Raw genomic sequence first — 17,429 nt, 5'->3', positions numbered from 1 at the left:
GTGGATATCGTTCGGGCTGAAACGAACGAACACTTTTTTTCAATGACTGAGTGCATTGAATCCACCGGCATAAATGTGTGCCCAGGGAGCAAATTATTTATTTGGATAGTTGCAACATTCTTGCATCTTTGCAGGCACTTGTGAGTGACCCGAGTGCGTAGTGTGTGCTTATGCAAGTGTGTTTGAGATGTCTTTGTTAATAATACTTAACTACTATAGTTTTTGCTTTGATTAATGCTCTCATTTTCGCTAAAATACTTTAAAGCTTATTAAAAAAAGGCTACTTTTTGCTAAAGCGCCAAAATTAATCGAATCTTGTTCACTTACTTTTGCTTACACGCCAAATCATTTTGAACTACAACCATGAATAACTACTAATATACCAATGAACTATAAAACTCAAAAAGCTCGAATTGCTAAAGTAACAAGTCATTCGAGTTCTTAAATAACAAAAAAATACTTAATGTTGTGAAAGCAAAAATATTTTGCCAGCAAAAAAACCCTTACGCGACACTTGTTGCAAAAACACTGAAAACACGTCGTTTTAGCAGCGACGAGGGCGGTGATTTTAGAAATACTTAAAATTTTCAGAGTGCTAAAGCGCCAAAAAAGTCATCGGATTGAGTTGAAACCTAGATAGATCGACGCAGAAAAAAAAATCCTATCCAACAATGTATATAACTCATTTTGGCCAAAATGGCGCTTTAGCATTTTTTCCTTTCCACTGACGAATAGGAATCTTTTGAAAATAGTAGGTACGCTCTACATTTGATAAGATAATCTTTTATCTATGTTTTCATAGGTAAATCACTTGTGTTTTAACACTTTTTTATAAAACCCGCCTTATAAATTAATTTCATTTTTTTTCTTCTAAAAGAAGACAACGTAAAACACTTGAAATAAACCACTCGAGATCTACATGTAGGTAAATGAGGATGTACTAACATACAAACAGATTAAATAAAGCTCCGAATCTCGCGCTAGTCTCATGAGAGGCCACATTTGTCTTCCGCAATTCATGATGTAAAATTTCCACGTCCTTACCACGCCAATATCTGCTACCATATGGTACCAGGAACGCTGTCTTTTGGCCAACTTTTATCTGTTTTAGAAGCGGAAAAATTGTGGAGATATTCTTCAAATTGATCTTTACTTATCGGCGACACGCCCGTATTCACAAACGATGCTTGCTTATGTAAGTTCGCAAATCGAACGCACAGCGTTGAATGGAGCTTTGTGATTGGTTCCACAGTGATCCACACGCACTTTGAGACCTCATTAGTAATGTTTGTGAATACGGGCGTTGGCACTTAGACAGCCTATGTAGTTGACAGCTTATTATTTTGGTTTGGTTAAGTTTGTGGAAGATGGGTAGGTTGATGGGTTAATAAAAGTAATTTCCTACTCGCTCTTCCATTTGGTTGAATTTCAATGTTTATACTAATCTCTAATTTCAAGCTTTGTTTGAGTGTAGATTCATACGAGAATGTCATCTCTACATTAAATAAATAAAGTCCTCTGTTTGTTTGTATGCATAGATGTTATAAAATTCTCAATGGATTTTAATACGGTTTTTTAATTCAGGGGGAACATTTAGATGTATGATTATACATGGCATCCATGTGAAGTTTCATAATGATAACCTTCACTATTCCAAACTTATTTATTCTATTTTTTTTCTAATCAAACAAGGATACCCAAAGTAGGTTAATGCACCAAAACCACACCCCGAATCTATTATCGATCTTAGTTGGCGAGCCTAATCTGATTATAAGTGTTCCAAAGTGCACTTATTTCCAATTTATAAGACCGATTTTATCCGTTTTATATTATTATTTAGGGTTGGGTTGCACTATCTTACTTTGACTTTAACAAATGTCAAAAATATGTCAAACTATACATATACAAAATACACCTTTATGTTAACGTTATAGAGTGCAACGTATAATACGTGCAACTCAGTTTATACATTTTTGTTCAAAAATCGTCTCACAGGAAAAATTTATGCCGTCGTACAGGTAAAATGACAGGGTGGCATTAGAAAAATGTATGACGTACGAACAGGTAAAATGACAGGGTGGCATTATCATAGAGCGGCTCGTTGTTCTGTTACAAACAAATATATGCTCTAGTCTACAGGGTGTTAGGTAAATAGGTATGTGAGCCGACACTAGCCCATGTTAACATGGACATATAAATGGTATGGTGAAGTCAGTCAGAAGTCACAAATCGGATTTTAAAAAGAATATTTTGTATGAAAATTAAAAAAAATAAAATAATGATATCAAATTTTTGACTTCACCATACCATTTATATGCCCATGTTAACATGGGCTAGTGTCGGCTCATATACCCATTTACCTAACACCCTGTATACTTACCTTAAAAAGTTGCATTATTTTTTAATCTATTTTTCAACACTCACAAGGATAATCTTTTAAAATATTTAGTAAATGTGTTAATTAATACTAGGTGGTGAAATTTTAAATTTATTGTTCTACTAAATAGTTCTCTACACTATCTACACTAAAATTAAAAAGAGGAAATCTTTGTTTGTTTGTTTGGTTGTAATGAATAGGCTCAAAAACTACTGGACCATTTTTAAAAATTCTTTCACCATTCGAAAGTTACATTATCCACGAGTAACATAGGCTAAATTTTATTTTGGAGAAAATAGGGTTCCGTAAAATATGTAGAAGATGTAGTTCACGTGCGCGAAGCCGCGGGCGGAAAGCTAGTCTTTAATATTTTAGTGTATTACCAAGTGCCTAAGAAATTAAACGTTTGTAAGCACAACGACCCAGCCGAGGAATGTGACATGGGTCGCGATAATAGCGTCGTGGTGAGCAACAAAACGTGTGGAATTTAATCGCGCGAACATTCTCTAGGATGATTTTGTTTTTATATTAAACTTTTGCTTAGCAATGAAAATACGCGAAATGGGTGTAAGTCTGTAAGAATATTTGGTTTGATAAAATATTTCTTTATTATTTATCACATACGCCTCTTCTTCTTAGAGCCTATGCATACGAAGTTTTTTAGCGCGTTGTCGGACGTAATCTTTGTAGGAAAAAATTGTGGTGTGTATTAGGCCCTAAAATTTTTTTCCAAAGGGTTTAACATAATTTTTCATCGCAAATACTCATTATAAATTTATGCATTTCTTTTAGTGAATTCCTTTCTCTAAATGCATCTTATTTATTGTTTTTGTAGCAAGAGGTCTTCGCTGTTTTCTTAGGTGACATTCCATATTCTTTGGAGTTCCTAATCAAAACAACATTATTGCTAACCCTCCTTCTGGCACAGTCAATTAAAAACACAACAATATAGCAGAAAAACGAACGAAGGCTAATGGAAAATACACTCAGTTAAAATGCAAATGTATTAATCCACCGAATTCAACGTGCAGTCGCTGGGTCGCCGGGATAGTGTAATGAGGATTAAATTTTAAGCCCGGATTAAAATATCAGCCGCCAGGGACACCGGCCGACGTCAGCTGGCGTACGAATGTTTGCCGGGGGCATATTTTGATGCGTTAGAATTTCAATTCGCATGCGAAAGCGCAGAAATTGTAGTACATGGGTTTGATGATTCTATTCGTTATTTATGATTTGGCCTAATGATCATTATAACAAATACAGCTCCAACTTTATTATTAGTTGATTTCAATGTGGGATATAATTTTTAATATCGCGTTGATGTAACTTAGGTACGTATTAAATTATGTTAGGCTGGGTTGCAACCTCTTAATTCGACTTTTAACAACGACAGAAATCTCTCAAACTCCATACAAAACACACCGGTTATCGTTATAGTTACTGTTAAAGTTGGGTGGTGCAACTCAGCCTAATTCTAGTAACTAAAAACTTACAAAATCAGCTTTAAGGTATATTGCAGCGACTTTTAAGTGGAATTTGCTTACCTGAAACAAAAAATGCGTTCTTAGAAAATGTTTACAATTACATACAAGTACAGTTAACAGCACATCAGGCTCTACATTTCTTACAAAATAGCACCTAGATTATTATAATAATGTTTTAACAAGATGCCGCAGTACAAAGTTGATGTGCCGTCGTCCAGCATTTTAAAAGTGTAAAATTTTAGTAAAAATTATGATGATAATGATGATGACGATGATGGTGATGATCATGATGATCCATCCGATCGATTTCGGCCATGGCAACCACTCAGACTCCTAAATGTCTTGGCGGCGCTGGTGTGCCCGAAGATGGCTTACGTAGCTGATCTTCGCGGCAAACCCCCTCGCACATTGAAAAATGCAATTCCAATCACAGCCATGCTTGAGTTTGAATCGTGTTTTGAGCAAGAAGAAGTTTGTAACAAGAATGAAATAAAATATTGTTCCTTATAACACAATTAACTGACATTATTAAAAATCCAAACAATAAACAGATCATTTCTATTGTCATGTAGTTTTAAAAACTGAATGACATCACGGCAAAATATGAATGGTGTATCAAGGAAGTGTATGCCAATGTTTTTAAACAATCATTGTGGGCTGGTTATATAAAGGCTGGAGGATATGCTTCCATCTCACTTGCGCAGGAGTCGACTCGTGGGTGCAGGTGATTATTCTGACTGTTGTCTTAGAAATTTTGAGAGGTAGAGTAGAGTTAGAGAGAACAGAGCGATGAAAAGGGTGTTTTTTCAGTTAGGGGACAGTGCGTGAGGTAATAAAAGTATCTTCGTCACGTCACATTTTGTAGAAGAAGAAGATAAAAAAGTGAAAAATACGTCTTCGGACTCATGACGTTACGTCTTCGTCAGGCGTGTATAATACGACGGTTATATTATTATTCGTTCGTTCGTTCGTTTCAGCCGAATGTCGTCCACTGTTGGACAAAGGCCTCCTCCAAGGTTTTCCACAATGAACGGTCCTGCGCTGCCCGCATCCAGGCTCTTACCGCGACCTTCACCAGATCGAGCGAGATATTATTATAATCTACTCAAATAGATTTCGGTCTGTCATCCCCTTCATAATAAGTATATAGGTTAGACTTCTCTTTTTACCTTCTGGATAACTTCTAGTTATCTCTGGACTACAAAAACTCTACCAGCCTTGAGTATCTACTAATAATTTGAAAAGAGATCATCATCACCATCACTATAATTTCCAGCAATGTGGGAGATCATAGCAGCAAGTCTGGTGGTGATAGCCGAGGCGAGGTACGAGAATGTGAACGTGAAGCAGGACTGGTGGGAGACAGCTGTTTTCTATCAGATCTACCCTCGTTCCTTCATGGACAGCGATGGCGATGGTGTTGGGGATATAAATGGTGAGTTTTTTGTATTCTTTCCTTCCTCCCTATATTCTTCTATTACGGGTTCCAAGACAGTTAGCTATTCCCCGGGACCACTAAACTGTCACTGGTTGGGTTTCATTGAGGGGTTTCAAGCTGTAGATCCTGATTATACAGGAGTTGCAATGGTGGGATTATTCTTATGTGTTTTCGGTACAGCCCAATGACTTCTTCTGCTGGACAAAGTCTCACCAGGCATTTCCACAACGACCGTTCCTGCACTGCTTATATCTTTGACCTTTTTGTAATATAGGCACTAGTTTTTGAATTAGAAATTGCCATGTCTTTGTGATGATAATTTTATGATCGTACGATACATGATAATAATAAAGGATAGCCGTTCTACCGTTAATGTTATTTTTACTTGCAGGAATAACTTCAAGGTTAGAATACCTGAAAGAGATTGGCATCAACGCCGCTTGGTTGTCTCCCATCTTCAAGTCGCCAATGCATGACTTTGGGTACGACATATCGGATTATTACTCCATACAACCAGAGTATGGGTCTTTGGAGGACTTTGAACAGCTGCTCAAAAAGGCCAATGAACTAGGTAAGTTCATTAAAGCACTAATATTTGTTTTGTAAATTATTGAATATCCTTTTGGTAGAATCACGGCTCCTATATGTAGGTAGATGGCTTTTCTCTTTATTACGAATCTAATTAAACTAATTAAGTCTGAAAATCAGGTCATTAAAAGAAAAAGGGATAATTATTAAATTCTGCTGACTGGATAAGTAACTTAAACACGATTTTTATGTCGGTTTGGCTGATTTCAGGTGGGCCGTCAACCGATGATCTTTTGTTCCATTTTGCTTTCCAACAGCTTTGCCAACTGAGACATTTTTAACGTATCAAAAACATTAAAGCTTATTTTTGCGGTGTGCTTTGTGAGTTTTTTGGCGGACAGTAAAATAACTGCCAAAGGAAAAACTTCACATCAACTTGAATGTTCACAATCACATTTGCACCCGCACCACTCGGGAATCGTCCCGAACACGCACTAAGTGAGCTCATCATTATTCATTGCTCAATCCATTACGCAAATTTATGCATTACTCAGACGAATCATCAAAATTTTCGACTCTGGCGAAATTTGTTTATACTGGAGATCAGTGATCCTCAACTTTTTTGAGTGGCGGGCCCCTAAGTAACAAAATCCTAGTTAGATCACATCATCAGTAGGTCATTCGGTCTCCACTGCAGAAATACGATCCTAGAGAGGATCCTCGAGAGGAGGAAAATCCTCCTTTTCTTTTACCTCTTACCTTCTCTTCTACATCTTTTACCTCTCTTCCTTTTTAGAGGTAAAAGGAGGATTTGGCCTACACTTCTCACTGTGACCAGATAGAGTGGGGAGTTCGATATTTGACAGTAACTTTATTGTTTTAAAATTTCATGGTCACTAACAGAATAATTATTACTGAGGGGATTGCTACCATGTACCTTCTTTACCAGCCTCCGATATTTCAGTACTGTTGCAAGCGCCATGATCACGGAGTAACTCTATCTTTTAAGTCTACCGTTATGAAGTGAAATTTCGTTATTATGGATTTCACCTCACTTTAAATTGCGGGCCTCAGGTTGAGAACCAGTATCTCAAATCACTCATTCAAGTTTCCTAACAAGATTCTGCGATAACTTGTCATGTACGAGTTTGTTTATTTGAAGTTTTATCGGAGTTTTAATGTTTGCTTGGATAAAAATAAACTTGTTCAATGTCTACACCTGCCTAAAAGATAATCAATGTTTCACATGTTTGGGTATGTTGTTAGATAATGCGTATCATCCTGTGGTATCGTCCTGTTAAGGAATTTTCATTTCTAGATTATGGTTTTTGGCTTAAACAAAATTTTTATTGGTGAAGTCATAACAATTTTTTTTATCACTAGCAGAATTTTGAGAACAGACTCAACTTTTTCTGTCCGAACAATTCAAACTACCCGTAAAGCAACAGCAGTTTTCAAATCAATCACAAATTCCATGGGTCCATCACTCTCAGGATTTTTTTTACGCACCTTGCTCTTGTGAAAAGCATCTTTAATACATGTTTTGAATTTTCAGACATAAAAATAGTTTTAGACCTCGTGCCGAACCACACGAGCAACGAAAGCGAGTGGTTCCTCAAGTCGGCCAGCAAAGACGAGTATTACAACGACTGGTACATTTGGGAGAACGGTCACATGGACGACAATGGTGACAGAAAACCGCCTAATAATTGGGTTAGTAACGAAAATTAAATGAAAATTAAAAACTGTAGCCCTTTAAGTACCAGCTAATCAAGACAATAGAAATCAATTGTTACCACGCGGTCTTGTGACCACGATTCCACGATTTAATTCAATTTAAATCAAGATTTGGCACATACGAGTATAGAGTTCTTTAAATGTCTACTTATATTTTTGGATCTACCAACGAATTTAGACAAACTTATACCTAATCATTTCTAGTTGCTGTTTTGGAATATTCTTTCCCTTTTCTTTAGCTAATAATGTTGCTTTTCACAGATCAGTGTGTTCAGAAAAAGCGCGTGGACTTATCACCCTAGTCGAGACCAATTCTACCTCCATCAATTTGGTGAGGCACAACCAGATCTGAACTTCAGAAACCCTGTCGTCTTTGAGGAAATGAAGGTAATGCATTTATGTTGATATCTATGTACCTACTAGCGTCGATTAAAATAATGCCTAATACTACTACATTATGTGTGATCCCTATTTTATGTAATGTACACACGGCCACACTGTTAACTAACTATCCATTTCCGTTTTTGCTCTTACTCTCATCAAATGGTGATTCTTTGCGATAGAACGAGACGACTAACAGGCAAAGGATAGTTAACACTGTTGCCGATGGTACCTTTGTAATATGTAAGTACACCTAAAATACCATAAATAAGAATCGAAATAACCAATGATTGAAATAATTTACCTAAATTCCATTTTCAAAATCAGGGCGTTCCATTGACGTTCCATCTCCATCTCATCAATCATTTAAATGCTCCTGCTAAGCCTCTTCCCGCGTGTAACATGTAAGGTCGCACACACACACACACACACGTGTATTAGGAATACACCTGTCGTTATTTCGCTTCTAAGGTCGAAGGCATCAATCTTGGATTAATGCCGTGTGCTACAAATAAAAAAAATGAATCTTTCTATATAAATTCTGGTGCTGCCAAAAGTGTTTTAATATCAGTTTACGTAATAAATAAATTAGGCTCGTGTATTTAGTTACAAAATAGGTTCCCTTTCCTTTCTATTACACAGTCACGCTGTTCCTGACAGGATTCATAATTAGGTCCGAATATTAAGTTATAGTCTCTACAACGATTACATAACTATGGAAAGCAATAAGTAATTGAAAATAATTTCGTACACCGTCTTTAATTATATTTATACGTGTGCGTTTCAGAACATTATAAAATTTTGGCTCGAAAAGGGAGTGGCTGGTATGAGAATCAACTCTGTCAACTATTTCTTTGAAACCGACAAAGATGTGTTCGGGGGAAGGTACCCTGATGAGCCCCTCACTGGAAAACCAGGGCTGGGCCCAGATGACTATGGGTATTTGGACCACGTTTACACAAAGGACCAAGAAGAAACCTACGAAATGGTGTCTCAATTCAGAGACGTTTTCGATGCTATAACTCTACGGAATAACGTGACCAGGTATCGTATTCAGAGACAAAAAAAATATTCTATTATTATTAGGAACAGAAGATTATTACTTTTTCTTTATGTGACAGGAGGCAAACGATTTAAAAAGATTTCAATTTAAATGCAAACATTATTTTTGATGGAAATCACTTAAAACCATTACCATTAATTAAAAAAGATTTTTTTCCGGGAAATCCTTTATCTTTCTTCAAATCAGCTCTTTATGCTTCCATGCTTCTATTCTAATATTACACAACCGCCCACATCGATTCATTAACTCATAATCCACGTGTACCAACACTAAAATATACATTCATCAGCATTAAACCACAAAATTAAGTCAATTGATTCCAAATCTTATTCTGAAGCAATAAAGCTTAAACTCTGTCGAGGAAAATCACTTTGTACTACCGTTATTTAATTCCTTTGTATCCTGAACACGCCTCATATACAATTCCTTTTCCTTCCTCAGGGTAATGATGACAGATGCGTGCACAAGTATTAAAAATGCAGTGAGGTATTACGGCGAAGGGATCCATTCGGGGGCCCATGTGCCTTTCAATTTCGCCCTTATTGAGGACCTGGATAAGGACTCGGATGCGAGGGATATTAAGTACGCTGTGGACAAATGGTTGACGTACAAACCTTTGAGGAAGAAGGCCAATTGGGTGGTAAAGTATCATTTTTATCTGACTTGAGTATCTAACGCCCGTATTCACAAACGATGCTTGCCTAAGTGAAGCAGCAAATCGAATGCACAGTGTTGAATAGAGCTCTGTGATTGGTTCGTGTGTCACCCTGTGCGTCCACGAGCACTGTGAGACCTCAAAGTAATGTTTGTGAATACGGGTGACAGTGTATTTGTTCTCAGTTTGGTTAGAACATTAGGTACGGCTTGTTCAATTTGGCTGTCTGAAAAAGAAATACGTTATTGTCATTCATCATAATGCCTATGACTGTTCATTAGATCTTACAGACATTATTTGTATGTAACTAGAAGAAGATAACTAAAAGTAGTTTTAATTTTAATACATTAAACTTTTTTGCTGAACAATATCACACAACTACACAAATTCAATGTTGTAGCTGCTGTAGTCTGTGATGGCATTTGAAACTAATTTTATAAACGTAGGCCGCTACCAACCGGGAAACATGAAAAGTATTGGGGGATTGATCAGCAGTGGACGTCCTATGGTTGAGATGATGATGATGATGATGAATTTTATAAAGTTTAAATGATGGTTGTTTTTCTTCCAGATCGGCAACCACGACAAGAGTCGAGTAGCCTCTCGGTTCAGGTCCGAGTTGGTCGATGCCATGAACATGCTCATTCTTTTGCTGCCTGGAATAGCTATCACGTATATGGTAACATTTATTTCTATCTTTTTGTATGACAGTCATCAACAACAAACATGACAGTTTAACTTTCCCCCGGGATAAACTTGACTTCACTGGTTGGGTTTTTATATGGCGCTATTATTAATTTGTCGGGGTTTACACCACAACTTTCATTCCATTACATTAGATGTCAAAGTTTTCCTGGAAATAAATACATTTAACGCCAAATATAGCGCCTCTCTCGTGGATTAAGGCCTCCAGCCAATCACAGGCTTGAAGCTATTGAGCATTCATTTATAAGTACTTGAAGAACAATAATTAACCACTGAAAAGCCAATGCCACATTTTTCTCTTTTACTTATTACCATACTAATTTCCATAAATCTCACTTCAATCTTAAAATAATTTCATGTAATTTGATTGAAAGCTTACTTACATTGCAAAATAACATCTATTGCAAATACATACGATGCACAAAATTTAACCAAAGCTGCTTTTGTCCATGCAATTATTACATTGAAACCTTTCAGGGCGAAGAAATAGGTATGGTGAATGGATTTGTCCCTTGGAGCGAGACTAAGGACCCCCTTGCATGCAACACCGACGACCCGGTCAATTTCATCGAGGTATCCCGGGACCCCGTACGGACCCCTTTCCAGTGGAGCAACGGGAAGAATGCAGGTAAGGCCCGGGATATTCTTTACCCGACCCTTTTGGGTGAAAGGAATTAATTTATAAATGTTTTAGTTGATAAAATAGGATAAGATTTATAAGCTACATTTTTCAGTTTGGTAGGGATAAAAGTTCTATATGGACTTTACTGAGCCTAGGCGCAAACCACCGACTTTTAGTTGGCCGATTCCAATTTGTATGAAGAATCGGCCGATAACAAATCGGTGTAATCTGCGCACTTTCATACATCCCCATACTGATTAACAGCCCGACCCAACTATCGGCCAACTAAAAATCGATGGTCTGCGCCTCGGCTAAAGACTAAAGAAATTTATTTAGGAAGTAGACGTCAACTATTAAAGTAAGAAAATCTTACAAGAGGAATACCTACCATAGCAACAATTTAAGGATTGTCGAAAATTATTTGACGAATTCATCAATAAATTGAACAATATTGTTTTATTTATCATGCTGCTGCTATGAATGAGATATTAAAATTGACGGACAGCGTCAGAACCCAACTCAATGAATATTTTGCGGTATCGGATGCTTGACCCGCCCTCGCTACTAGCCAACCGTTCTCATTACATCTCTGTCAAATCAACTGATCGCCTTCTGACATGAAGATTACTTCGCAATAAGGTCGATTTTTGTAAGTTTTGATGGCGAGTTTTGATGGCGATTCCTGAAAGGTGCGTTCAGATTGCTGTAAGTAAGTAATTGGTGAAGACGCGTCTTGTGATTGAACAGAAAATGTCAATTGGATTTTATCTTGATCAAGTGGTGTCTCAATAAAATCAAAATTGAAGTGAATTACCAAATATCTTATTACATTTATGTTATGATGATTTTCATCTTTATGTAACAGTTTTCTTTCATTTAATTCTGGACTAACTTCAGCCCGCGGCATCATCTGATATTTCGATCTATCGCAAAAAATTTGTAGCGCCAAGACCATAATATATTGATATGAATATTCATTACGTTATTAGGTTCCATGTACTTAACTACCAGTTATTTTCATTATTAAGCATTCAATAGCATTCTATGTGTGATTATAGTTTCAATTGAGCCATTGAAGTGCAAAATGGAATGTTAGCATTTCAAGTCTCATTGGCAGCATATTCGTATCAAGTGCCTATTCCCCTTCAGGCATTTATAGAGCCTAGTTTCATCGGACAATGAGCGTTCTGTTAGTAAACATGACGTGGGCATTGTTGGCGTTTACGTCATTTACGACGATGGCGCCATCTGGGTTAAAACGCATTTTCCCGGTGTTGTTGTTCAGCATCCAAAACCGCGAACGTGTAATTTTAGCACGAAACCTATTTCATCGTACATGTCCTTTATATTTTTGTACGAAATCACTCTATAAATAACAGTTTAAGATGACCAAATTAACCATACCGTAGACAATAGACCTATCTAAAAGCGTGGTTTACGGAGCACATAATATGAAGTTATTAGCATTTTTGCAGATGATGCATTCATGAAATAGGTGTGTGAAAAACGAAATTCTCACTTGATGGAACAGATTTTTTTATTCTTAATACTCTTAGGCTGAGTTGCACAACCTAACTTTGACCGTAACTTTAACGATAACCGGTGTTTTTTGTATGCAGTTTGACAGATTTTTGACGTTTGTCAAAGTTAATGTAAGATGGTGCAACCCAGCCTTACTAATATAAAATAGTAGGTGCCTACATAACGCGTTTCATAAATTAATTGACCACAGACAGAACTCTACCAAGCCTCCATATAAAAGAATATGACCACCTTATGACGTATTTCAGCGGTGTTTAGCTGTCAAAAACTAGCCCAAAATAAAAAGCCTCGTTCAGCTAGAGCCCCTTGTAATATTTCAAGTGAAGTGGGGGTCAACGCGTCAGGTCAACGAGCGTCGAGATCACGCGCAAATGTCAAGTCCTGTGACATCTCGATGAACGCTTCTCCGCTGTACGAGAGGACAGTGTCAGCCCGACTTATAATATTGCCCGCGTGGACATACTTTAGAAATGTTAGCTAAAAAACGAGGATGAGTTATATTTAAACAAAATAAATTGTTACAAATTCATAAAGAGATCACCTTTTAATTAGCTGTATGTATCATACACATTATTGGGATTTAGCTATTTATGTCTTTAGTCTAGGAAAAGCCCGACATTTATAATAGTCCACGTGAACAAGCTCTAGCAAACATGCTAACAAATGAGAACTGAGTTACTTTGAAACAGATAATAGTTGTTCTCATTGTAACCTCTGCAATTCATACTCATAATATTCTGGGAAGTGCAACGTTGTAGACCTGTAATAATGGTCGTGGCATTATTTTTAAATAATTATAGTTTTTTGTACACAAATAGTCCAGCGTTAGAGTAAAGTCCTCTGGAATCGATAGTCAGATGCCTAAACCGTTGGGCTACATTCGCCTTAAATATGGCATCCTATTTTGTCGATAAAATAGACAGGCAGATCACAAAAACATTGGAAGATCACATCTTTTATTTACCTACTATAAAAATACAATATTCTGGGGAAACATTCCGAAGCACACTGACAATGATGACTCCATTTTACCCATACGACATCGTGTCGCGCTCCAGCCGGGGGCTACGCATAATTCCATAATCGGATAACGTTACCCCCATATAGGGTGTTCTGACCGAGAGCCTTAGGAAAAATGGGAAAACAAAATATCTTATAGGCCGTGCAAAATGCATTTGAGTACTTTTACTAGAATAAAAAATTTAGCACCTAAATAACAAGACAATGTTAAGCCTTTGGTTAATTCGTTGCAAAGTGTATTTTTTAGAAAAAATAAACAAAGGATAAAATGACAAACTATCAAAACCTTTTCCTTTTAGACTAGAAAGGATTGAAATTATTTTGCCTTATGGGTGACTTTTGTTTTCTTATTTCAGCATTCTGTTCTAACCAGTAAGAACTGGTATGAGCATAATATGAGAATAATATTATGCGTATAATATTTGGGATAACTGGTCAGGGACACTCTGTATACATTTATGCCGCCCTACTTCGCCTGAATTTACATCGCGTTAGTACGAAACACGGATTCGCGGACGAATAAGTGAAATCCATTTGTGACGATCCTTAAACCTTAAAAGGTTTTTATTATGCCCTCTGAATTTATTATTGTGGTAAAAATAAAGTTAATAGAGTCGAAATTAGAACAAAAACTAAGGGAGTTTTGTTCACGTGGACTGGCGTTTTCCTCTCAAAAATACTTGAACATTTTACACGACATTAAAGCGTCATTTGGTGCTCCAAATTAAGCAACCAGAAACCTGTACAACATTACCAGACAAGGGTTAATAACATACGTCCTAACTTTTTTGTTTGTTCGTTTCAGTCAAATAATGTTCACTGCTGCTGGAAAAAGGCATAGTCCTATGCTCCTGGGCTGGAAGACGTAGTGTGGGCTGGGCAAGTCTCCCTCACGGACTAATAAATGCTTCTTTTGTTTTGCATCTTCTTTCAGGATTCTCCACAGCAGAAAAGACCTGGCTGCCAGTGGCCGAAGGTCATGAGCATCTGAACGTAGCCAACCAGCGGTCAGCAGTGCGCTCCCACTACCAGGTGTACAGAACCCTGACGAACCTGCGCATACGACCAGCCTTCCGTCTGGGCAGATACGAGTCTTTGGCGTTGAACAACGACGTGTTTGCTTTTAAAAGGTTTGCCATTACTTCCATGCCTTTGAATTTTGGCCCAACCATTGGTCCCAACGCCACTTATCTAACTTGTGAATCTAGATAAAATCGTGTTAAGAATAGTATTGGCACCAACTTTGGGCTAACCTATTTTCTAGCTCTACACGTTGGATGGGTGGCGTTAGTATCAACATAAAAGCCGGCTTATTGGTACAAATAATGCCTCCCCAACCCATCTGACCAGTGTCGAGTGTGTAGGCCAAGTACTTCTTGTCTCTGGTAAATAAGAGACAGCTTGGTACTTCTAGAGTGGAGAATAAAAGATCTGATGATGAAACGAAAGAGAAAGAGAGAAGCCTCATTTACTTATCTAAATAGAGTTTCTATTGACCGTTTTAACTTGGTATGATCTGTGTGCGATTTGGAAGTGAATAATGTCCTGATATGACAGAACAATAGCGTTTTCCAGAAAACCAATATCATCATAATCATGACATTGCCGATCCATTTTAGTCCCCAGTGACAGTAATGCAATCACTGATTTTTTTCGAGTGGTTTCGATTTGAAGCTATCTCAACAAGATGCATTTGCATCAAGATGATTACCTAATTTAATGCCGTGTTACCTACCTACTATCTTGTCAAAAATAACACATTATGATAACGTTTTTCCTTTATTATCTCAGTACCTTTTCGAAGCAAAAATGCGTTCTGGAAAAATCGAGATATTTTTGTCACTTGAATGATTTGTTATTAATTTTCGTTCGTTTCAATCGAAAGACGTCCACTGCTGGGCAAAGGCCTCCCCCAAGGATTTCCACAAAGACCAGTCCTGCGCTGCTCGCATCCAGGCACCTCCCGCGACCTTCACGAGATCGTCTTCTTATTCTTAATTTTATATCTCCTGAAAAGGTAGCAAGAAGGCGCTGGATGCAGGTCGCTATCAAAGTATCAACGGATCAATCTGGGAATCACTTAATATAATATTCAGCAGTAGACACTGAAATTATGATGATGATTATTATTATTTAAATCTCTCTGTAGTTAGTTGACTATAGAATATTTAAAATATTTTACGGTTTTAACAAAGCCAATATACTATTAAGTGTTAACCTTCAGCAAATTCTAATTTGTTATTTATTTAAATGAGTTTGAAATTGTTTGAATTGATTTTATTTTCAGATGGTACAATGATGACACGTATGTCGTTGTCATGAATGTTGGGAGGACGTACCACATAGTCAATCTGACTGCTTTCGACCTGATCTTCGGCCAGCTGGAGGTGGAAGCTAGCAGTGTCCTATCTTCTAGAACTTATAGGTAATACGAAATTTTGATAATTGCGATTGAAACTTACTCTGCATTTTTTTCCTGTATCCTTGTCCTGAAGCTGTACTAAAATTGACATGACACCTACTTAGGCGGGAGATAGAAGAACTATAATAAGCCCACTCTATATGCAATTTTGAATTGTATCGATAGTTAGAATACGATTATGTTCCTAATACTTGTTTCATTTATTTTAGTGACAACGTTCATGCTAGCTACTTGGATCTTGCTGCAGACGAGGCTCTGGTACTCCGAATGCAAGTTTAACTGTTCATAAACAACCTATGACGTCACTAAGAAGATATGTTTAATAAAACAAATGAAAATAACAGTGTTTTGTTTTTTTATTGCCCAGAAATTCTTAACTTAAAAATCTTCAGTCGTTCTTTCATCATATTGAGCAATTCAATACCTTCTGTATGATAATTTTTATGGTGAGATACGATAAGAATCAGTAGGGAATGTGAAACGTGATAAATGTTTCTATTTTATTTATCTTAAGGGTTTTGTTTGTGTGGTATATGAGTTTGACATGTGAAGATTTACGGTAAATAAATATCAGTTCAAGTACATACATCAATTATGTCTTATTGTTTGCTATTGTATTCGAAGAATCGATTAACTTTATGATTAGTTATAACTAGACATCGGATTATATGCATTTGCATTATTGCATATGCAAACGCATATAATGCTATTTTTATAGCGTTATTGCATATTTTGGTACTTTTTCATTGACAGTGCTTATTTTAGTATTTATACATGTTAGACGTGTTGTACTTCGCCGCCGTCCCCACACCAAACATCAACACATCGCCCTCGCACGCACTGCGAGAGCGCATTGAGAGCGATCCGTACCAGTGTTGCCAGTCGGGTCTTGTCAGAAATTACCAGAAATATAAAAAAATGTAACCTTTTTGAATAAAAAGTAACCTTCATACGGGGGGGGGGGGGGGGGGTTGCGGAGCGAAAATGAATGACCATTCCATGAAGACCGAAAAGTGACCGGTCGTATAAAAACGTTTCCTGGATTTGCGTTTTATTATCGAAAAACATTCGCTAAAATTCATTTTTTTAACAAACAATAAATCAAATTCATGTTTAAATGCAGTTTATGACATAATTTTTAAATTGTCACTATTAATATTTTTTACTATATTTATATTGTCACAAGAATTAATATTTTATATTGTCACAAGAATTACAACCAATAAGTACCTATATAATTAATTAATTATGTATTGTGAAAATAAAGTTAATTCTAATAATGTTTTTTTGATTGTGCATATTTTGTGCATATTTCGCCCTTTTTTAGTGCATATTTGCATGCATATTTTGGCATTTTGATAGTGCATATAATCCGATGTCTAGTTATAACAAACTTAAGTAACTGAAATTGTATGTTAACTTTAACAATCCGGGAGACAAACAGAAAGATTTATC

At 36.8% G+C, this 17,429-nt stretch overlaps 2 protein-coding genes across 3 annotated transcripts in view; one reads left to right on the top strand and one right to left on the bottom strand.

Annotated features, from left to right (window-relative positions):
• Positions 1-17,429, bottom strand: part of LOC135087598 (dual specificity calcium/calmodulin-dependent 3',5'-cyclic nucleotide phosphodiesterase 1) — a 276,250-nt gene that overhangs the window by 135,108 nt on the left and 123,713 nt on the right. The gene's annotated exons all lie outside the window — the stretch shown is intronic.
• LOC135088229 (maltase 2-like) lies at positions 4,559-16,315 on the top strand. Its single transcript, XM_063983108.1, has 12 exons — positions 4,559-4,585; positions 5,138-5,296; positions 5,691-5,870; positions 7,383-7,540; positions 7,826-7,951; positions 8,733-8,989; positions 9,450-9,648; positions 10,235-10,342; positions 10,846-10,996; positions 14,487-14,682; positions 15,840-15,977; positions 16,184-16,315. Exons 2-12 carry the CDS (start codon positions 5,140-5,142, stop codon positions 16,251-16,253), a joined length of 1,740 nt encoding a protein of 579 aa, XP_063839178.1. The 5' UTR covers positions 4,559-4,585; positions 5,138-5,139; the 3' UTR covers positions 16,254-16,315.

Source organism: Ostrinia nubilalis, chromosome 3 (genome assembly GCF_963855985.1).
Source record: "Ostrinia nubilalis chromosome 3, ilOstNubi1.1, whole genome shotgun sequence".
In the NCBI taxonomy this organism is placed as follows: domain Eukaryota; kingdom Metazoa; phylum Arthropoda; class Insecta; order Lepidoptera; family Crambidae; genus Ostrinia; species Ostrinia nubilalis.
This window is presented reverse-complemented; position numbering and strand designations above follow the sequence as displayed.

Bases quoted from the DNA above. Each gene is read 5' to 3' on its own strand.
- LOC135088229 (XM_063983108.1), top strand. From the start codon at position 5,140: ATGTGGGAGATCATAGCAGCAAGTCTGGTGGTGATAGCCGAGGCGAGG. The intron at 8,990-9,449 runs GTATCGTATTCA...TTCCTTCCTCAG, and splicing joins CTACGGAATAACGTGACCAG to GGTAATGATGACAGATGCGT. The intron at 9,649-10,234 runs GTAAAGTATCAT...TTTTTCTTCCAG, and splicing joins GGAAGAAGGCCAATTGGGTG to ATCGGCAACCACGACAAGAG.